At 38.7% G+C, this 23,588-nt stretch overlaps 1 protein-coding gene across 14 annotated transcripts in view; it reads right to left on the bottom strand.

Moving 5' to 3' along the window:
- Window positions 1-23,588, bottom strand: part of LOC149315753 (receptor-type tyrosine-protein phosphatase T) — an 849,328-nt gene that overhangs the window by 596,518 nt on the left and 229,222 nt on the right. For all 14 annotated transcript variants that reach the window (XM_089514002.1, XM_089514000.1, XM_089514008.1 and 11 more), the window contains exon 2: window positions 22,716-22,841. In XM_089514002.1, the coding sequence (XP_089370128.1) occupies window positions 22,716-22,841 (126 nt within the window). The remainder of the gene's footprint in view (window positions 1-22,715; window positions 22,842-23,588) is intronic.

Raw genomic sequence — 23,588 nt, 5'->3', positions numbered from 1 at the left:
TGAATCCATTCCAAGTTGTAATCAAACTTAAAAGAACTTCTCTCAAAACAGGTCCAGTACCTTAGACTCTTGTTGGGCTGATCAGTCACAATCAGAATGAGGGGACAGTTGTAGTAAGGTCTCACATGTTCTGAAGTCACTTATGGGGGAAAAACAGTGATGATGACCAAAGCTGAGGAAATAGAAACACTTACAGCTGGTAAGTTTAGGAACTCAAGAATGCCAAATAGACACGAGAGGGAGTTCACAAGGTTGCAGTTCAATTGCTGGGAGGTTTGTAATTGGCTGACCCTGCTAGCCAGGTGGCTAGTAACTTGACAATGAGTATTAGAGCCTAATACTGGTTTGGTCATGGAACAGCTCTTCATCTTTCCTCTCTCTCCCTTTTTTAACAATAGCACCAACTTTGCTGGAACTTTAAATGAGGATGGAGATGTAATCAGCAACTAATTAGCATCTTCTGTTCCATAAAATGGCCTAATGGAAACAACCCACAAAATGCTACCTGAGGGAATGGATCTCCAGATGAGGGATCTTCAGATCTCATAAGCTCTACTCAGCATGAGAAATGGAAAATTAAAATTATGTGGTGTGGCAAAGATTCTCCAGCCCCAAGGTATGGGATTTGAGAACTGGCCAAAAGCAGAGCTATAAAATTATAGAGATTTCAGTTTATAACATCAAAAACACCAGCCACTGTTAGATGAGTGGAAGATGGAGTGTTCTTAGCCCAGAAGTTAGTGATTTTAAACTAAGATGACACCTGACAACACTGAATTCACAAGGTACACATGCACAAATATTCTTTTCATATCTCTCTTTCCCTGTCAGGTCACATCTCTTAAGTCCTTGATGCTGTTCCTTTCTCATAATGGTGATAATGGGATGGTGCCAATGTTCACAGCCAGGAATGCTTACTTCTTGATTGCTTTCATCAAGGAGTAGGAGGAAACAGACTGAAAATAGTAAAAGTCTCCCTTTTAACACAGCCAGGGTGTAGTGCTTTTTATGGACCCCTAAGGAGAATAATTCATTCTGGACCATTAAAAGCCTCCCTGGGAATCTCCCTTTCATAATATACATCTTTTTCACTCTCCATGTTTTGAGGGAGATGGCATCTGTGGGCAACTGATGATGTCTATGTAGCTCTGTGGGTGATGCATGATTTCAGAATAAAACTGTATTTGGCATAAACATTGGACATGGACTGCCCTTGCTCATCCCCCCCCCCCCCCCGTCACTTGATCAGATTTTACACAAACTCATGGTAAAGCAAAGTATCTATATGGCTATTTATATTTCTAGAAAATAACTGGCCAGTGAAGGCCTTCTTCTTCAATAAACAATGTACTATTTTTACTGTTATTTCTAATTTCCTAATGTTACTGTTATTTCTCATTATTTCTCATTTTTAGATATATTAACATGTAGGCTTTTGTGAAATCACACACAAGCACACTTGTTGCTGTTGTGTACTTTTAAGTCATTTCTGACTCATGGCAAACAATGGCAACTTAAGGTAAATCTATTATAGGGGTTTCTTTGTATAATTTGTTCAGAGGGCATTGCCTTTGCTTTCTTCTGAGACTGAGAAAGTCATCCAAACAGAATGACACGAGGCCATGGGGAACACAAGCCTTCTGACTTCCCCTTAATCAGAAAATAATGGTTAGGAAAGGGTCATAATGACTAGGATCATTCAGATGGGAGTAAGATTGAATGTCTGTACCACTCCCATGGCTCAAGTGTTTTTATGTATATCTGAATAAGACAGTCAGCAACCCTAGTATTTATGTATATATGTGCATGTACACATATTCAACTCCTGATCCATACCACTTGGCATCACATGTGGCCCTGAAAGCTAAAAATAGGTTTCTAATTCATGTGCTATACTGATGCAAAATTGCATTTGGTCTGTGGTGTAACACTCCATTCATTCTTGTTTGAAACTTCACATATGCAAATACCTATGGCCCAACAATAAAATAACTAGAGAAGCTTGTCCAGCTAACAAGACAAGTCTCCAGAGGTTGCAAAAGTGTGAAATTGTGAATTCTCTTGTGAAAAGAGAAGAATTATAGGATGACTGAACAGAAATTGATTGTCCAGTTCCCCCTGCAGGTTGGAAAGTGAGCTGACCATTTTTTAAAAAATGGGTGAAAAGCTTTGGGAAACAGCACATTTACCATGAAGGCGATGATAATTTTCTCTCTTATTTTTTGTTATTTAAAAAAACTATTCCGCTATTGCCATTCAAGGGGTATTTTAAAGGGAAATATAAGAGAGGCATAGGCCTCGTCTTCATGACTCATTTCCTCCCTGTCCTGGCACTATCTTGTTTGGATGACACATGTTCCAAACCCTGGCTCTGGTGTGTGCAGTCTGGATGACATCCAGTATGTTCTGCAAAAGAACCATGGTTTAACATCCTCAACATGGATTAAAAAACTTATAATACCAGAAGATCTGGAACCTTCCATTTACATGCTGCTGTAGTTGTCTGAGGGCCAAAACAGATAGCCCTGGAGGGGTGGCTTCATGCTGTCTCTTTGAGCTGGCAACTAGCCAATCTGGCATTCAGAGAGGCAGCAAAATACTACTTTTTTTGACCAGGCAAAAGGGTGCCCTTTCTGCCATGGCCACAGGTTTGCAGCATGTGGAGTCTAAATGCTGTGCTGCTGGAGCACTGTGAAGCCAGCCCATGTGTGGGCAGGCCAGTGGCTTCTGGGCACTGTCGGAGCATACATCATGTGTACAACACCTCCCACCTCCCGCAAGATGGCTTTTAGTGCTGGTCTGTACTGACCCTGTTTGGGCATCCTGCAGAGCCATCCAGCACATTCTGAGGTTAGCCTTATATTCATTGTTTGGCAGCTCATTCTGACATCAGAAGTGGACAATCCATGGTAGTGATGGATGTACCACACCGCTTGACAGATGACCATACAGACAGCCACAAGGGCAAGTTGGAGTAGGTGTGGGGCCAGGATACTCTGGGCTGCCCCTGGAGTATCCTGACCAAGGCAGGCAATGCCCTAGATAATACATTTTGTTCAGTTAAAAAGAAAGAATGCAGTGGGGGGAGCTGTCATCTCAGTAAGATTTCAACTATTTAAAAATAGAAGAAACAACCAACAATAACAAAATAAGAGATCTTTCTTCCCAAATCAAACTGTTCAAAATATTTCACTCAAAACAGCTCTCGCAGAACATGCCACCATATTGGAATTTGTGCTTCTCCATGCTCCATGAACTAGACAAAAGAAGCCCAGGGTGAGAAACAGCAGGGTTGATGATGGGGGGAGGTGGACAATGGTCTCAGAAGGCCCATTTCTTTTCCTAGTTTCTGTCCCTATTGCGCATGTATTTTTTTTCTTTGCCCTGGGCACATGTATTTTGCACATGTATTTTTTTCTCTCTGCCCCAGGCTCAATCAGTACAATAACCTAGATAAAGAAGAGGCCAAGAAAAAATTGCAGTTGTCTCTCTTGACTGTTGTCACTGCTTGAATACTCAAAGTGAACAAATAACAAAAAACAGAAACAGGACTTTAGGAAGTCTGAGGACTGTCAGTGGGCCCCTTGCAGGAGTGAGAGCCTCGTGGGATGTCTCACTCCAAGGCTTCAAAAAATAGATTAAATGTCCAACATTCAGTAGAATTTGTAAAATTTGATGTAATTGACATTCTTTCTCCAGTGCTAAACTGTGCAATGATCTGTAATTTAGCATTCTACATAACTCTTTTACATAAAAGGAAAACTCTTTCAACCCTCTTGTTTTCTAGTCTTTGATTAAAACAGATAATGATTCATGATATACACAGTCAAATTCTAAATTTATTCATGTAACATGACTGTGTACTTCCTTATAAGCAAAATACTAATGCACCCAGTCATGAGTCAAAATATGCATAATTGCAATGCATTGTTTTTGAGGAGGGAAAGAGTTTGTATTTCTAACAGCTGTTGACAACCTATGTAACCTGAACAAAAAGACAAGGATAAATGTAATGTCTGTGCACAACACTGCACCTGTTTTTTTGAAATCTGGAACACAGTCTTTTCAAAACTGTAGACTAATATATTGGATATGAAAAATATGTTCATCCCATTCTGTATTACTGTGTAGTATGTATCGTAAAGTGAAAGGCTACAGATGTAATTCTTCATTAATTTTCTTCTCAAAAGAAGGAATGAGTAATTTCAGGAATTTTCTTCCCACCATGGAGTTTTTGAAGGATATTCACAATTTAGGTTTGGTTTTTTTTTCTGTATAGATCTTGTGCTTTTTACATGCAGCAACGTTTTACATGCAAGAAGCAGCTCTTCTGTACAGAAAATAATATTTTTGCACGGAGATATTCTCCCTGGGGAAAAAAACTGTACAGAAAAAGGCGTTTTCAATGCAAACCAACTATGTGCAAATTTTGTGTGGAAGAACCTGAATAGCATAAACACCACACAGAAAAATACTGTTTTATGTACAAAACATGAATATTTTGTACAAAATGAGCCTCAAACTTTAAAGAACTTTGTCAGTTCAGGATTCTTCCTGTCAGGGTCTTTGATAATTTTCCATCATTTCCCCAAATATTTTCAAATATTCTTTCCATCCGCATGAAAGAACAGATCCACAAATGTGTTAAAAGGATCACAGAAGGTAAAAATTCCTGGAACCATTCAAATTCTCTATCTCCTTATCTCCTTGGGGATGAGCAAGTTGGCCAGGAAATCATAGGCTCATGCTATCCTGGCCCCAGTACACACTCAGGTAACTTCCTGGGTCAGTGCAGATTGACCTAGGACCCAGGACCAGCAAATGTTTCTTGCTTTGCTATTCCATCACTTTCATTCAGGAGCCTCCTTGTCACTATGTCTGATGCAGAAATGGGACACCTGGCTACATGGGTACATCCAGGCATCCCATTTCCACATCAGATATGGCAAAGGAGGTTAGGCTTCTAAGTGAAAGTGATGTCCAGAAAGGTAAGAGGTGCGTGGCGGGGGGGGGGGGGGGCAGTGTAAGCAGCCAGTTTTTTCAAGGGTATTTTACCCCCTGGGAAAACACTACTCGAGGAATGGGTTAGATCCTTCAGAGCCAAATCCAATCTGGCAAGATCATGCCCAAACCTGCCCTGGTGGTTTTGGCCTGCATCATCTGAATAAGAGGACATGAGGTCGGGGGGGGGGGGGAGGGGAGCAGGGCTTTTGTCCTGTGTAGACAAACTCCTTGTTTGAAGAATTATGAGACATTCCCATTTTAGCACAAGCAAATGACAATTAACCATGACAGCTACATGGAATCTTCAAGTCTAAAAATAGTGTACCTCTGAATGCTATCAATTAGAATATTGGAGGGTAAATAAGTTTCTTGGATGTCACTGCTGAAAAAAGGATGGGTCTTGGTCTGACCCAACATGTTATATTCTTATGTTTTCAATAATGTCATTTCTAAGTGAGATGGGTTTGGTTATATTTTGAAATTTACAAAGTGCTTTGAAGTGTTGGTGAAAAGCTTGGATCTGTTTTTTTTTTTTTTTTTAAAGTAAAGGTGAGCAAATGCAAAGGTAACAGACTCTTCCACCCAGAAAGAGGGCTTAGAGTGCTTAGCTGTGAAAAATCTGGATGTGAGTCCCAGTATATTCAGATATGTTTCTTGTGCTGAATTAGGGTTTGTTTTTCATAAGAGATTCCTTATATTTAACTGTATGTTTAAATGGCAGGAAGACCCCCAGTATAGTCTTATTCATTCTGAGAACAGCAACACATGTTGAATTTGGTCAAAGCAGTGAGGTTAAGAGTTTCAGTACATTTTTGATAGGAGCTCATCAACATTACTAAATAAATTTGATGGGGGAAATGATTAATTAAAATATGGGAGAAAATGAACTGGCAGATTAGTCCATACAACAAAAAGTCAAGTTAGCTCTGTTTAGGTGTCCACTGTGTTCATTAACTGATTAGTTAATGTGTATGAGTGTGTTTGAAAAGTGAAAATATGAAGACTTTCTGGTAATATAAAGGTGAATGGGGTAGACCTCTCTAGAATACTTGGAATGCTAAATGCATATTCAATTATTTTTTTAAAAAACTATTTCTTCCTGATTGGTCATAATACAAGATTTTTTATTTATTTCATGTGGCCTTTGGACATGTAAACCAGTAAGATCGAACAAAGGCTCTGAGGAGCCAGACCTGTTTAGCAGTTAGAACAATACACCACTAAAAACAACAAAACCAGGTGATAGTAATCTGATTTTCCTGGTGAAAGCATGTTTCTCTAACTCCCTTGTACTTTGTGGCCTGAAACCTTGCCACTTGGACTAATGACTGACCAGGACTCTCTGGCCCTTGGGACTGCCTTGCTAAAACCTGCATTTCTGGAACCCTGGACCCTTGGATTGCTTGACCCTTCTCTATTGAACACTGAACTGGTACTTGGATACTGTACTTTATTTTTTGCATTTGTAAAGACCTTTAGTTTTGGTTACAAAGCTCTGCTAAGCTGTTTTCCGCCATTATCAGCAGGCGTGGCAGCTTTCCCAGACAATTAAGTGTTTTGAGGTTTCTTTTCATGAAGTTTTCCTCATGAGGAAAATGGGGCCATGGCAACGAGGAAGGCTGAGTGTGCCCCCCGAACCTCCATGCTGCAGCCCCATTTTCCATCTCTAGAATCCCCACTCCCACTCTGGAAGCCCTGCCCCAGGAAGCCCCTCACCCCCACCGAGTGAGTGTACCCCCCCATGAGAAACACCTCTGACACATTATACTGGCACATTACAAACACAGACTGCTACCTCAGCCATCATGTAGGGGCTGAAAATAAACCAGAGGAAATTTAACCTGAATAATTTACAAACTATTGAACCAAAATGCAGTAAATGTGACATGTTTCTTCATGTACCTTGGCCCTGGAAACCTATAGATCTTGCTCACCCTTGTTTTCTAGTACCAGAGGTGCAGAAATAAAATTAAAGAAAAATGGGGAAAAAAGAAAAGAAAAGAAAGGGGAGAGAAAAAACAGAAATCAAATCATTTTGTGGGTTTAAATGATGGCAGGATACCCTCCAACTGTCCTAATTTCCTGGTTAATTCTATTGTCCCACTTTTAAAAACATCTCAGTTTCCATTTCTTTCTCCTGTTTCCCCACTTAGTCCCTGGCTTACTTCAGTCACTGTAAAATGAGTTCAAAGAGTAAAAGTAGGTTGCAGTGATTTAACACAGCAAGAGGAAGAGGACCAAAGGGGTGGGATCTCACCGTCCCCTGTACACTCAGGCTAAAGAGAAACTACAGTATTGCAGGCTTCCTGGATTTATTTTCTAGATGTTTATGAAATGTGAAATATTGGAGAGCATACAGCACTTGGCTTTATTTTGGAGACTTTTTATTATTACTTTTATTTTTTTTTAGTGGAGAAACTATTGGTGGCCTGAATCTTATTCCATTGAATCAATGGAATGGAAAAATGGACTGATTTGCTAAGTTACCATTGAATAAGTGGTCCTACACTACTTGGGACTAACAACAGGATTAAGTCTTTTGTAAGACACTTGCTAAACCTTAAACCCATGCTTTAAAATAAGGCCATGAGCATCTCACACTGAGCAAAGGAGCACTGACAGAGCACAGACATGAATCAAACAGAACAAAGCAAAAGAAAATGAACTAAAGTTCCATTAGCCCCTCTCAGATTTACTTTTACAAAAACATTAACAGAGAATACATTCAAAAGGAAAGTAAGTGAGAGAAAAATCAATATTTGCTTTTCAATCCTCTAATTAAGTTATTCCTTTGTTCCTAACCCTGAGAAACATATTATAAAAACTATTTGCTTGTAATGATCTAAAACAAATTGTCCCAAAAATTATTTGGGGTTGACAATGAAATAGTTTAATCTCTTCTCGATTTGAAAAATAGAAAAGAAAGGACTGCAATTGTTATAATCCCTTCATGTGGCTTGTGACAAAAGCAGCTGTGAAAGAAACAAGTGAGAAGGAAGAAGGTGTTCATCCTGAATTGTCAATATTACTTTACTGTATTTGGAAACAATGGCTAACATTTATTGAGGCACAATCTTTCATGGGTTATAGTCCATTTCAGTATATCTATGAAGTGTTATCCTAAAGTTGCACAAAGGTTTGGGGGCAAAGGTGGAAGTGAAAGCAGTGAGCTCAGAGGGAAAATATTACATGCTGTAATAATTACACTAAAATATAAAGTATGTAATTTTATCAAATTGATAAAATACATGTAGTGGTGAACTGATTAACAGCTGTAAGTAGGATAAAATACATTATCTCTATTCAGGCCACAGGTGATAAAAATGAATTTCCCCTTCTTTTTCTGGGCTCAATCTGTAACAGAATTTCCATAGCAAATACTACATGAATATTTTTAAGCATGATCCTCATAACTGTTTTCTCTTGTATGGCAATATTTAAGCTATTTAACAACTGACACAGCCTTGCATAACCCTACTGAGTCCTGACACTCATTAGATAATCTTGGGCTAACCTATTTTGCTAACCTATCTCACGGGGTTTTTGTAAAGACAAAAGGAAGCAGCAAACACCAAGAATGCTGTCTTCACTTCCTTGGAGAAAAAATAGGTGTAAAGATGGAATGAATATTCAAAAACATTTCAAAAATTGTTGAAAATTTGTTTCTCATGTGTTTGAAAACCCTTATGAGGAGAATCCTGGGCTGCTGAGAATCTTCACAGTGAAAGATTTCCCTGTGGGACTGTTGCACAGGAAACGGTGTCTTCTGCACAGGCAACAGCCATTTCTTGCACAGGTAACAGCTTGGAGTGCTCCGCAAAGTGGCAAAAATTGCCCTTAACCCTTTAAAATTAACCTCCAATAAAGGTTTAATAAAATGAAGAGTGGAGTCTGGTAAGGGCAGTGGCATCACTAGAGATTGTGGGGGTTCAGCTCACACTGGAGCTGAGACCGGTGTGCCTGCTGGATGAGCAAGAAAGTGTGTTGTGTCCCTTTCCTGCTTGCACAGAAGCCACATCAGAACCCAAACATCCCTCTGGAGGCCATAGCACTGCCCTCTCCAGCTCCAGTGTGGCTGGAGCCATGCCAGACCCCAAATGGCCACCTAGAGGCTTCAGCAGTCTGGCATCCTCACTGGCCCCATGCTGGGTGACAGTAACCCCAGGGATACCACTGGGCAAGAGTGAGGCCTCCAAGGTTCCATGGCACCATACAGTTGCCCACAAGTCTTTCAGGTTGAAGAATAGGGTAGATAGCTGGCTATATGTTTTCTTTCATGCTATCTAATTTTTAAAAGATACTCTGACATTTAAAAATGTCCACACCCACAGAAAACTAGTATATTTTGTTAGGCTTCTTCATTCCCTTATACCTATAAAGACTAAGGGTCTCAGAATACTTTTTAACCAAAAAAAGATGTTAGCCCACACTGTCCAGAAGGGTCTAGATGCTTTGTCCACCTCAGCATTTAGACCAATATATGGATAGGTGTAGAAGAAAGCAGGCCTGAAAGGAATGCAGCATTATGATCAATGGGACTGACATTAAAGACTTGAGGGAGTGAACTATTCCCAAGTGAACAGGCTTACTTTGCTCACAATGTTTATTTTCATTCTAAATAGATGTGGTTGACATCAAGCTTCTACTAGAAGCTTTTATTCACAATGCTAACAATCCCAACAGAAATGTGGTATAAAGATAGAATTATTTATTTATTCATTTATTTTGCATTATTCTCTTTATCTGAATGGAGAATAACTGACTTAGGGAAAATAGATCTCAGCTACTTACTTCTTAAATCATTGGAAGGCATAGGGTCACTCTTCCCTGGACTGAATTATCAAGAAAGAGACATAAAGAAAGCTGGGATAACTAGTTTGATGATGTTGGAGAGACTAAACTGAGGCTAGGTTATTACTGAAGAGTTCTTAACCTAAGAAGAGAAAGAGAGAGGGAAGTACAAAGGCAAATATGTAGGAGTATGAATCACACAAATCCAGCTAATTCCATATTGACTAGCCTTGGAGGCTCTCAAATGGTGGGGCAGGACTTCCAGGCAAGGTGCAAGAGTTGCTCAAGTGAGACATAGAGGCCCTGATCCCTCCTCCTCCTCCTCCTTCACTTACCCACTTCTTTCCTAGGGGAAAGAAAAAGGCAAGGAGGGTGCTTGGATCCTCTGCCTGAGGGAGGAGGAGAAGGAAAGCAGGGTAGCTCATTGGATATGGCCTCTAGTGGGGTCCATCGCAAACCACCGTTTCCCTCACCCATCCTGTCACTGCTCTGAGAAAGAATGTTTATGTAACTGTGTGCGAGAGAGTAAATGAGTATGTGTGTGAGTGAAAGAAAGAATTAGTCTGATGAATCAGCATGGCAGAAATAATACAGCTTGACACCATTCTAACTGCCATGCTTCATACTATGGAATTCTGGGTACTGAAATTTTGTGAGCTACTTAGCCTTCTCTATCAGACAGCTCTGGTGCCACAACAAACTACAAATCCCAGAATTCCATAAGCAGAGACATGGCAGCTAAAGGCATGTCAAACAGCATTATTTCTGCAGTGCAGATTCAGCCTGGGTATGTACATATCTGTGAGCTTTCGTGCATATGAGTGTGGCTATGTAAGAGACAGTATATGTAAAATGTACACATGTGTTAAGTATTGAATTTATTTCAATAAATCTATCCTAATTTAAACAATGTTATTTCCTTATAAAATGTTAAAATATGAATATACATGAATGTGTGAACAAAAATACACATACACACACTAAACAAACAAAATATTTTGATTTATACACTCTGACAAGGGGAGCACAATGTCTGCATGTAAAGGGGGTCACAAGGGTATAAAGGTAAAGAGACACTGGAATAGCTGATTCTTTATGCGGTGTCAAAAAGCCTGTTTGTGCTCAGAGTAAGAGAGACCTGGAAACATTTATGTATTTGTGTGCAAGATTGTGTCAACTTATGCCGCCTGACCTGAAATGGACAAGAGTTTCTCTGCAACACGAACATTTCTCTTTTTTTTCTGGATGTACAAAGAAAAATGGGTCTCTGGATATATGTGCAGTTCAAGCAGGGGAAATCAGAATGACACTATTCCTGTGCCACAGCTGCAAAGTAAATCAGAAACAGAAGGTACATAGGGAGTAACAGAATTGCTGGTTTTCTCCATCTCAAGATGCTAATGAGTAAACAGTGAACAGTCCAATAGATCAGAACAAAGGGTCAGTTCTGATCAGTCAATAGGAAGTTCAAGATTGCATCTTCCTGTCCACATTTATCCAATGCACTATTTTAATCACTGAGATGTAATAATATTTTGCATTGTTTTCCTTTTCTATAAAGAATAGTAGTTACTCTGAATGCCTGAATGTGGTAAGATTTAAAAAGGAAAATTTGATGTTGATTGGGAAAATCCATCTACACTAGGTTACGGTACTGCTTAATGTTATACTCTACTAATCAAGGAAAACAAAGAAAACAATTAAGGCATTCTAGGAATAGAGGGAACATGTAAGACTTTGTCAATCAAGTAGGTGGGTGGGAGTTGTTACTTTGCCAAGGCTTTTGGTAAGCCAAGGTGTATTTACTTCAATCAGTCAGAATCAGCCATGCACACATTTCCCAGCTGTAGACAAAGCACTTTTTCTGAACTCAGTCAAAACAAAAGCAGCTCTGTGGATGTCAGACTCTTGGAGAAATGCCGATATTATAGTTATTCATAAAGAAGATACAGATGAGATATTAACAAAGAATTACAGACCTGTTTAATTATTAAATTATGACTACAAAATATCTACTACAAGCAGATTTTTTTAAAAATACCATATTTTCCAGCATATAAGGATCCTGGGCATATAAGACGACCCCAACTTTTCTTATTAAAATATAGAATTTGGGCCTGGAAGGAGGGAGTAGGCTAGTGGCAATCTCACCGGCCGCGGAGCTCCCTCACGGTGGGCCTGGGAAGGCCGGCCTATAAGATGACCCTCAACTTTGGAGAAGATTTTCATGGGTTAAAAAGTCATCTTATACACTGGAAAATACGGTAATTATCCTTGCAATCAAAATGGATTGTTGTCCAATATGACAATTAAGGAGTAATGGAAGAACTGTTCTTAATATCATTGAATATTTGGAATGTCATATTGATTAAAAGGCTGTTTTGATTTGATTTTAATTTCTTTAAACTATTAAATGTCATTTAATAATTTCTTGGAATTATTTATTTCAATTACTGGAGAGAATAGATTTTGGTGAAAATATTATTCAGACAATAAAGGGCTGAAACAGAAAGCCCTGAAGGCACAGTTTTGATCACTGGATTGGGGTGCCACGACAACTACATGCTGTGGCCCTGATCTGGCTTTTTGCTGGCCCACCCCAAAAAGCCATGATGTTGGAGCACCACAAAGCTGCCTGCCATGTGGTCAGGCAGGTGGCTTCACAGTGGCTTCCTGCCAGCTTGGGGGTGTTCATCATCTAAATGACATGCCCCCAAGCTGCTGGGAAGCTGCCGCAAAGGGGCTATCTGTTTCATCCCAAAGACAATCTATTCAGTTCAAAAAGACCAGATTTTAGAAAACTGTAATGCAACATCATTAAAAACTAAATGGGAAAAGACAAGGTTGTCCATTCTCACCTTTAATGTTTATTTTGGTTCTAGAAACCCTACTGAGAGATATCAAATTGGATTAGTTGGTTTTTAATATGTAGTTTTTAATATTATACTGTTTAATCTTGTTTTAAGGGGGGCATTATATATATATATGGATGTGTTTTAACTTGTTATATGCTGCTTTGATTGCCTGGCAAAAAGCGGAATAGAAATAAAATTTTTATTTATTGTTTATTACAGAATTGTGGATTAAGGTTCTTTTTAAAAAAAAAAAGAACAAAGAGTATAAATTGAGGGTTTATGCAGATTACCTTATGACAAGGACACAAAACCCACTGTATTCAATGAAGGCTCTTCTGGAAAAAGTAAGTCATTTGAGGTATGCTCTCAGTTTAAAGTGAATTGTGAAAAACCACATTGTTGAGTAAAAAATATGTCATCAGAAGAGGTAAATGAATTAACAGGTCTTTCAAGTTTTAAATTGGAAAAAAAAATACGGATTAAATATTTCTGAATTGTAATCACAAAAAATAATAGCTTACTATTTTAAACCAAGTATGAAAAAGTCTAGAAATAAGTTTAAACAGATTTAGAAAAATGGGGGAGGTTAAATTTATCCCTTTAAGGAAGAATTACAATAATAAAAATAAATGTTTTGCCAAGAAATGGAATACCTTTGTGCAATGGCAGAAAGAAATTTCCAGATTTGTCTGACAAACAAAGCCCAGAATAAAAATAAGAATAATATATGACTGAAGAAAGGAGTGGTTTGGGAGTTCCTAATATTAAATTGCACTACAAAGCCTGCTGTTTTCTATGGTTGAAGGAACGGATATTGCTTAAAGATAAATGTCTCTTGGAAATTGAAGATCATGATTTAATATTTGGGTGGCGTGGCTAACTTTGACATGATAAAGGTAAGGCACACACTGAATTTTAAAGGCATTGTATTAGAAAGGCCCATCTATGAGTTCCCAATGTTCCTACAGAAGCTGTCTTTCACAATACAAATAATAATAATAAAAAACCCTGCACTTTACAATACATAAGGCATAGTGATCAAGGTAGTGTCCAATTTTTTGTTTTGTTTTGTTTTTTTGTTAACTGCCTTCAAGTTGATTTCAACCCATGGTGATTCTATGGATGAGACATCTCCAAGACACCCTGTCCTCCACTGCTCTGCTTAATTCCTGCAACCCCATAAAACCCATGACCTCCTTAATAGAGTCCATCCATCTGGCACATGACCTTCCTCTCTTCCTGCTTCCCTCCACCTTTCCCAACATTATTATATTTTCCAATGAGTCCTTCCTTCTCATGATGTGTCTGAAGTATGACAGCCTCAGTTTTGTCATCTTGGCTTTCAGAGAGGTCTCCGGCTTGATCTGCTCTAGGACCTAATTGTTTGTCCTTTTGGCTGTCCGTGGGATCCTCAGCACTCTTCTCCACATCTCAGATGAATTTATTTTCTTCCTATCATTTTTCTTAACTGTCCAGCTCTCACATCCATACATTGTAATAGGGAAATACAATGGCTTGTATGAGTCTACTTTTCTGCTCAGTTGTATATCTTTACATTTTAAGTTTTTTTTTTCTAGTTCTTTCATAGCTATCCTCCCCATTCTTAACCTTCTTCTGATTTCCTGACTGCATTCCCCATTTCTATCAATGTTTGATCCCAGGTATGGGAATTCTTTTACAATTTCTATCTCTTCATCGTCTAGGTTGACCATGTGAAGGTCCTCAGTGGTCATTTTTGTTTACTTTATCTTCAACATTAAGCCTGCCTTTGCACTTTATTTTCTAGATCCATTTCAAATGGGATTTAGGACGAGATATGGAGTTAAGACCACCATGGTTGCCTTATTCGATGATCTCTGTCTGGGCATTGACAGGGGAAGTTTGACCCTGCTGGTGCTTTTGGACTTCTCAGTGGCCTTCGATACCATCCTTCTGGAATGCCTGGGAGAGCTGGGAATCGGGGCTACTGTACTCCATTGGTTTCGGTCCTACCTCCCAGGACCCCTAATTCGGGAATGGAGTTATGTCAGCCAGTTCTGGATGGGGTCACACTTCCCCTGAAGGACTCTGTTTGCAGTTTCAGGGTGCTCCTGGACTCGTCGCTTCAAACTGATGGCTCAAGTGGATGCGATGGTCAGGAGCACTTGCTATCAGCTTCAGCTGATACACCAACTGCGCTCCTGCCTGGAGCCGGGAGACCTTGTAACAGTAGTACATGCACTGGTAACCTCTCGACTCGACTTTTGCAACACAGTCTACATGAGGTTACCCTTGTGCCAAATTCAGAAACTTCAGTTAGTAAAAAACATGGCAGCCAGGCTGGTCACGGTCACATCCAGAACTGCCCATATTACACCGGTTCTAAAATCTCTCCACTGGCTGCCAATCAGCTTCCGGGCAAGGTACAACGTGTTGGTTTTAACCTTTAAAGCCCTACATGGCTTTGGTCCTGACTACTTGTGGGAGCGCCTCCTTCCATAAATCCACCCAGCACACTTGGGCCCTCTGGGAAGAATCTGCAACCTAAGAAGACCAGACTTTCAGCGGTGACCCAGAGGACCTTCTAATCAGCCACTCCCAGGCTCTGGAATGACCTGCTAGATGAGATCCACCATATTTCCACCTCGGAAGCCTTTAAAAAGGCTATTAAGATGGATCTCTTCTGGCAGGCCTTCCCAGACTAGGTTAGATCCATTAGATCCATCTGACTTGCCCCCCCCCCATTGATACCGACACCAACCTGATTGATACCATCACCCTTGTTCCCCCTCCTCTAGAGGAAGATTAATTTCTAGAGCTAATCTGCCCAAAATTTTAATGTATTCCTATTGGATAGTTTTAAATTTTTTTTGATGTTTAATCCTTTTTTATAGGTTGATCACTCTTTTTATCACTGGGGGGAAGGGTTGGGGTTTGGGGGTTTTTAAACTGTAATTTTTAATTGTTTGATGCTTTATTTATATTGTTGGAATCCACTTTGATTCCTTTGTGAAAAAGCAGACTACAAATTATTATTATTATTATTATTATTATTATTATTATTATTCTGTGATCTTCCTTAGTATGTGTTCCAGGAGCAAAATACTGCACCTCTCCAGGTAGCCAGTGTAAATTCAGCCTATAACTTTCCTCCATATATGTGTTTCCAATGCACAAAAAATTAAAAGAAACTGAAGAGTAAAAATGGACTCTGTTTTCTTTCACTTAGTCTCAAAGGTGCTACAAGATCTCTCTATATACTGATTCTACAGACTGATAAGGCTATATCTTTCAATTCTGTTTTCAGTGGTAACCTTTAAACAAGATTATCAATAGCTATTGTAGTGGTACTCACAATCAAGGCAATGAATTCTTCTGCTGGAGGTAAAAAAGATCAACTATTTCTCAGCATCACATTTATGACAGAGACTTAAGACATTGTTTAGGTACACTTTAATCCTTTTCTTTACTATGTGGGAGCCTCTTATCAGTAAAAATTGATTCCAAGGGAGAGACCTAAGCAATTGTCCTCCACCCAAGTGGATGAGTCATCTAGATTTTATAGAAGTTATTCAAACATAAGCGACTCCCACAAGGTCAGAAGAATGTTTAAGAGGCACTTGATTTTTTTTTTTTTTTTTAGACCAGGAACATGTAATATTGGGTGGCATGCAGACCGTTTCATTTTTAAATTAACAATTAGAGGAAATGAGAGTGAACATTCTTGACACTCATATTTTCTACACCCATGCACAAAAGGTTAATCGGTTAATGAGAGCTACAACAGGAATAAAGAATAAGGATTAAGAGCGCATGCCAAACTGAAGGAGAAAGCACTTCATGAGTCTTCTAAGGTAGAATAATAGTTATTCTATAATGCTGAACACCATTCAAAGCAACTTTCTACACTTTCCTAAAGATATTGTGGCCAGAGCTTGGACAAATTGTTTTGTTGAGTCACATATTCCCTTTAGCTGGCATGGCCACTGGTTGTGCTGTATTGGGGACTCTAGGGGTTGTAGCCCCCAAAGTAACTTTACCATGTTCTGGTTGCATCATTTATTTTTCTTGACATTATTTTGTTAACTCGTATTTGATGAAGATCTGGGAGACGGCCTTCTCAGTGGCTAACCCCAGCTGTAGAATTCCCTCCTACAGGAGGCTCAGTTGGCCCTCATCTCCTATCAACAGAAGGCTAAGACCTGGGGAAAACCTGACACTTTTATTTTCTCATAGATCTCAGTTATATAATCGTCTCTCTTCCAAATATAGGGAAAATTTTAAAGTTTTTTTTTTAAAAAAACAAACAAATTGAAATCTATTTGTACCAGTCATAATCTTCAACAGCTACTCTCTTCACGGACAAAACCACATGGCACTTGCTTGACAGATAAGAGGCCTCTCCTTAAGGAACCCTGGTGGTGCAGCCATTCACTCACAAACTACAAGGTTGTGAGTTCAATCCTAGCCATGGGCTCAAGGTAAATTCAGCCTAGCATCCTTCCAAGGTTGCTAAAATGAGTACCCAACTTTTTTTTTTTTGGGGGGGGGGGCAAATTAGCTTACAGTTGTAAACTGCTTAGAGACTCCTTAGTGCAGTATGAAGTGGTATATAAATAAAGCCACTATTGCGATTGCTAACGGTAAGAAGCCTCTCAGGAAAATCTATGTGGCAACTACCAATTATGTATTCCAAGTCTTTTACTCCAAATCTCAAGTCAAGTCTCAAAGTCTCTATCTTCAAGTCTGAAGGCTTTGCAAGATACTTTCAAGTCAAGTCTTAAATCAAGTATTAAGTCTGAGAGAAAAAAAATGAGGTAGGCTGTGCAGGAGCAGAAGAATCCTTCTAAAACTTTTCCAATGTGCAGCAGGGACAGGCTGCTCAGCTGACCTCACCTCAATCTGATTGCTTAACAATGGCCTCATACAGACAGGCCAAAATAAAGCTGCTTTGGGTCACTTTGGAGGTATGCTGTTTAAATGATGCATGCATCCTAAGAGTCTGGAAGCCATGCCAAAGCCATGATCCAGTCCTAACGACTAGAGTGCAGCTTTGGCACAGCTTCCAGACTCTGAGGACACATGCATCATTTAAACAGCATACCTCCAAAGTGACCAGAAGCAGCTTTATTTTGGCCTGTCTGTATGAGGCCAGTGTGCTGTTTCTGGATGAAGTTAGGCCAACATGTTGGCTACTAAGAATATATGCCATATATACTTGTGTACAAGTTGAGCTCGTGTATAAGTCAAGGGAAGGTTTCAGGGTCAAAATCCTGTGTTGTGATATGACCCATGGATAAGTCAACTTAGGGGGCTATAAGGAAGGATGGAAAGGGGGAAATACCACTTCCGTCCCTCCTTCTCTGGACCTTTCCCAACCAATTCCCAGGTGCTGGAGAGAGGTTTTAACATTGGATTGAGAAAAGAAGCAAGTGGATTCAAATGGAGAGTTGTTTCCATAGGAAGGAAGATATGGTAAAATGGACTGGAGACAGAAGCAAGTGGATTTAAGTGGAGAGGCTTTGTTTCCATAGGAAGCAAAGTCTTGCAAAAGGGACTGGAGAGATGGTTTTAAATGGAGAGGTTTTTCCCCCGTAGGAAGCAAAGTCTTTCAAAACAGAGCAGAGTGAAAAGCAAGTGGATTTAAGTGTGTGTGTGTGTGTGTGTGTGTGTGGTGTGTGTGTGTATGTGTATATAGGAAGCCAGGTCTTGCAAAATGACCAGAGAGAGAAGTAAGTGAATTTAAATGGGGAGGTTTTTTTTTAATAGGAAGCCAGGTTTTGCAAAACAAACTAGAGAAAGAAGCAAGTGGATTTAAATGGAGAGGTTCTCCCATAGGAAGCCAGGGTTTGCAAAATGTACCAGAGAGAGAAGCAGGTGGATTTAAATGGGGGGTTTTTCCTATAGAAAGGAAAGGCTTGCAAAAGGGACTGGAGAGATGGTTTTAAATGGAGGGGTTTTTTTTATAGGAACCCAGGTCTTGCAAAACAGACCAGAGAGAGAAGCAAGTGGATTTAAATGGAGAAGTTTTTCCGTAGGAAGCCAGGTCTTGGGACAGACTAGAGAAAAAAGCAATTGGATTTAAATAGAGAGGTTTTTCCATAGGAAGCCAGGGCTTATAAAACAGACCAGAGAGAGAAACGGGTGGATTTAAATGGGGAGGGGTTTTTTTTCTGATAGGAAGCAAAGCCTTGCAAAACAGACTGGAGGGGGGAGGAATTGGTGTTCAATGGAAATTGGGGTTTGCTTTAGGACTTTTCTAAGCACTACTGATGTACTGACCCAAAATTTTAGGGCCAATTCTGGGGTATAAATTTCTCAACTTATAGTCAAGTATATATGGTAAGTCTCAAGTTGAGTCAAATCACTGCCTTGTGTATTTTCCCCACATTCCTTAATTTTTTTTTTAAAAAAAGCTCAAATTTCTTCTTAATTTGAATATAAAATAATTTGCAATTTAAAAAAAGAAAAAATAGAAATTAAAATCTTAGCCATCCCTATCCACTAGTATATTAAAGGAACACAACCATAATAAAATCACCTGTCTGATTCTACAAACTAAAAGGGGGGATAAAAAGCATTAAAATAATTCTTTTAAAACCTGAAAAAATGCTGAAAAGACTAGTAATGTTTTGAAAAGACTGCAATGTTGGCACCAGGAGAGAGAGCATCCCACTAATCGGGCATCAAGCTCTTCCGGCGGGCATACCCTCCTGATCCTGATTAAGACACCATGTTATCTGTCAGATTGATTCCCTGTAATTGACCACTGTAGCATGTTTTGAATTTTTACTGTTCTTGGATTGTGATTGTATTTTAAGTATTGTATTTTACAGTATTGCATTTTATGATTGTATTTATAGTTTTATCAAGTTGTAAACCCACCTCAATCCAAAGGGAGAGGCGGGGCAATATAAATAAAACTTTTATTATTTATTATTATCAGTACTCACTTCATTTGCCAGGTTACATTTCATAACCTGGCTCCAAGTTGAACTAACACTGAAAATGCCAGTGCAGGGAACAAAGCAGTTGCATGGTAGGTACTGTACATTAGTACATCTAAATGAGAAGCCAAAGAGAGCTTGAATTATATAGGATTTCTGCTAATACTATCATGAGCTCCAAAGGTTTGTTTTTTAAATGTTATTGTTTATGACTCTTCAGTTTACTTTTGCTTTATTTAGCCCAGAAGGAAGAAAAAGCTGTCCTATGACTTTGCTGTTACTTCTGTTCTCCTGATAAGAGCTTCAGAGCTCTGCAAATGATGCAAACTCAACTTTGGTGTAAGGTTTTATATACACAGGCACACACAATCATTAATGTACATGGAACTGTACACTCTATCATAAGACAAGAATGCAATTTTGTAGCTATAACATAAACATCTAGCTATGAGATATCATTCATGAGATGACAGATAGAAAATAGCTAGTGTAAATTTGTCTTCTAGTATGTCTCACAAACTGATCTAACAGACTTTCCACAACCAGCAGCATAAAATTGCTCTAGAAGTGGATGTCAGCAGTAACCATGAATGACACTGTGATGTATAATGTTAAAATGTCAATATCTATGTTGGCATTGGTGTCCCTGGTCCCAATGGAATCAGTTTAAAGGCACTTTATTCTAGCTTCTGAAAATCAGGGTGGGTTATTTCTGCTTAAAATAAAAAGAGTTTTAAGGGAGACTGTGCATTTAAATCTCTCACACATTAGTATCTCAGTTTTGCCAGCTTCCAAAAGTCATTACTGCACTGGCAAATCCTTGGGACAAAGATAATCAGCCATATATGTATCCCAAAGTAGTTAAAATCTTAACCCGTGACCATTGTAAAAGTTGTCTCAAAAATTGTTCATTTTAATATAGGGGTAAAAAATTGGATGTGGACTGTTGTCAGCCCAGATAATAGGTGACAGTATGACTCATTCAACAGAGTGCTCACAAATACAATATACATTCCAAAAAGCATTCCCAAGACACCTGGGACCCTTTCATACTATGATTTCACTTTAACAGCCATGGTGACATCCTATGAAATACAGGGATAGGTAGTATGGTGAACTTGCCATAACTCGAGAACAACAAAGGCACACAACACACACACACATGCATGCTTGCACACACACACACACACACAGAGTGAGAGAGAGAGAGAGAGAGAGAGACTAGTGAAACATAAGAGCTATCTAGCTGAGAATTCTAAACCCTTCTTCCTAAACTGTAAATGCCAAGATTCCACAGAATGCTGTCATGCCATATAATACTATAATATGCAGTTTGAAAAGACCACCGAAAGAGTGTTGTGAAATGTCATTAGACCTATGACTGGAAATTTTAGTCATATACTTCACTTAGTCATTATATTCTCCAGCAGCAGGGTGGACAGAAGTTAGATCTCAATCTCTCAGTAGATCTCTAGAAAGCAACTCTGGCACCACTGTAAATTACAAAGATGAAATTAAGTAAGGATGAAGTAACCAGGAATGTGAAGTCGAAGGCTTTCATGGCTGGTATCCATAGTATTTTGGGGGGGGGGGGGTTTGGGCTATGTGGCCATGTTCTAGAAGAGTTTATTCCTGACGTTTCTCCGGTATCTGTGGATGGCATCTTCACCTCTGAAGATGCCAGCCACAGATGCCGGCGAAACGTCAGGAATAAACTCTTCTAGAACATGGCCACATAGCCTGAAAAACCCAAAAAATACTTATCCAGGAATGATTTATTTATTTTTTTATGTGGAAGAATTATGAGCTCCATTCAGCTTTTCTGGTTCTCAAGATCAGTCCTTGAATTCACAGTTCTTTCATTCTACATTTATACTCTGTTCACTGAGCAAGAGTCTGAGAAAACAGCCTTTATTTGGACAATTCTCAGAATCCTCCAGCCAGCAGGATATATTAAGAAAAACATAGATTAAAAAGCTTTCATCTGATTTTGTTAATACCCATAAAATTTACTGGACTATTTGTTGTCCAATCAAGATAGATTTGTTATTTATCTTGTCATGAAAGTTGCTGTGGCAACTCAGATACTGACTTTGTATTTTCAATGAACTAATGTAAATAACTGTATTGACCTTCAATTTAGTTTTACTCTGTCAGATGCACAAGATGTTACTGCTACAAAAATTACCTGTAGCATAGTTTCGTTCTTATAATATCTGAACAGAATTTTGTAATGACTGAACTGGTTGAACAATAATATTTATGTATTTACAGAACTAATGTATACCTCACTATTCTACTACAGTACACATCAATAAACATCAAAAGAAACCCAGCAATTCACATGAAGAATAGACAAAAACTAGATGGCCAACTTTTTGTGGGTTAGATTTCTTAAAAACAAAAATTACACTAGCTAATTCAAACAATTAAGTGGGGGAAAAGAAACACTTGAGTCACTTATTCAAAACAGTGCCTTATTTTATAAATAAAATGTTATTTATTTCTTTAAAAAAGGAAAACCATCAACAAAGGGACTGAAAGTATCTCTAAAAGAAAAGAATTCTAAAACATTAAGTACAGGCATTGAAAATGCCCTTTCCATGTTCCTAACAACTGTGCCACAGACCACAAGGGGAACCAGAAATGGGACCTTCCAGTAGAAAGTAAAAGGTCAATTGGGTACCCTTAAACTATTTATGATTTTATAACCAACACTCTGAGTTGTGTCCAGAAATGTACTGATAGCCAGAAAAGAAGCTAGAGGATGAATTTTCACAATTCTTAAATTGTGAAGGACCTGATGGCATATAATTATAATTATAAATGGGTGAAGGCATTTGAATTTCTGCCTTATAAAAATAACTTTGCTATTTCAAAGGAAGGAATTTGGGGTTCAATATCTAATATACTCTAAGAAACAATGCTAATATCCAAATGCCACTAACAAGACTGAACATATTCAGGATTGCATATAATGAAAATTGTTCCAGTTGTAATGTCTACACATTTCCTCAGTCAAACTAAGCCATTTCATTAATGTCCCTATAAGCCAATACAAGCACAACACTGGATATTCTCAGTATGAGATGAATAGTTTTGTTTAATGAATTTTCTGGCAGGCATGTTTTTTACTCACCAGTTGGAACAGCTGGATCCATTGTCGGTTTCTCCCAGGTATTAATCTGTTCCCAAGTAAATCCATTGGTCCCCAGTGCCACGCTATAACCACAGTTACTGTAGTGTTCATCAAAGGAACAACCGCCTAAGGAGAAAAGAGATGAATAAATACTTTTGTCTTAATTACTTCTGTCTCATGATGTTACTTCATTTAAATCAGTGTCTTTTATAAAATCCCTGCAAGGCAAAAAATAAGATGACTTTCTAGCACATTAAGTTTTTGCAGTTGCCTTGGGGATATGTAGCAAATATTTCTGGATCTTAAATGTATACTTGGAACATATGGTTTTCCTTTCTTAATCTATAAAGCAATTGTTTCTTAGGTCACTTTTCTTAGTTGCTGCTTTAAATCTTCACAATTGAGACAGTAGTGTCATACGCCAAACATTAATCTGAAGATTTGCACTCATATGTAAATTATTTCCCCCCTAGGCATTATGCAGTAAAACCTTATGTTCATAAACGCTCATGTAGAAGGGAAGTAGACAACTTCATCTCTGGATAAGCAGAATGTTAAAATTTGACACATCCTGCCATTTTGGTTTCTATTTGGAATAAAAGAGAAAACTGCAATTAATACAAGCCTCAAGTCTCTCTCTGTGGCAAATGCTAGGGGTTTTTTTGACTTCTACACAGTAATGCTTTAAGAGGCTAAACTGCTACATTATTGCATTTCCACACACGTAAATGAACTTGCAACCATTTCATTAAATGAAAACACTAAATATTTTTGTCTAATAAAATAATTTAAAATGTTTCATGCTATATCAACATGAGAGCTGTGAGATCAAAGTAAAGACCATTCCATGGACCCATATAAATATGCCCATAC

This window comes from Sceloporus occidentalis, unplaced genomic scaffold, assembly GCF_023333645.1.
Source record: "Sceloporus occidentalis isolate IW3139 unplaced genomic scaffold, rSceOcc1.0.p SCAF_3, whole genome shotgun sequence".
Taxonomy (NCBI): domain Eukaryota; kingdom Metazoa; phylum Chordata; class Lepidosauria; order Squamata; family Phrynosomatidae; genus Sceloporus; species Sceloporus occidentalis.
The sequence above is the reverse complement of the archived record's forward strand: the minus strand, read 5'-3'. Positions and strand labels throughout refer to the sequence as shown.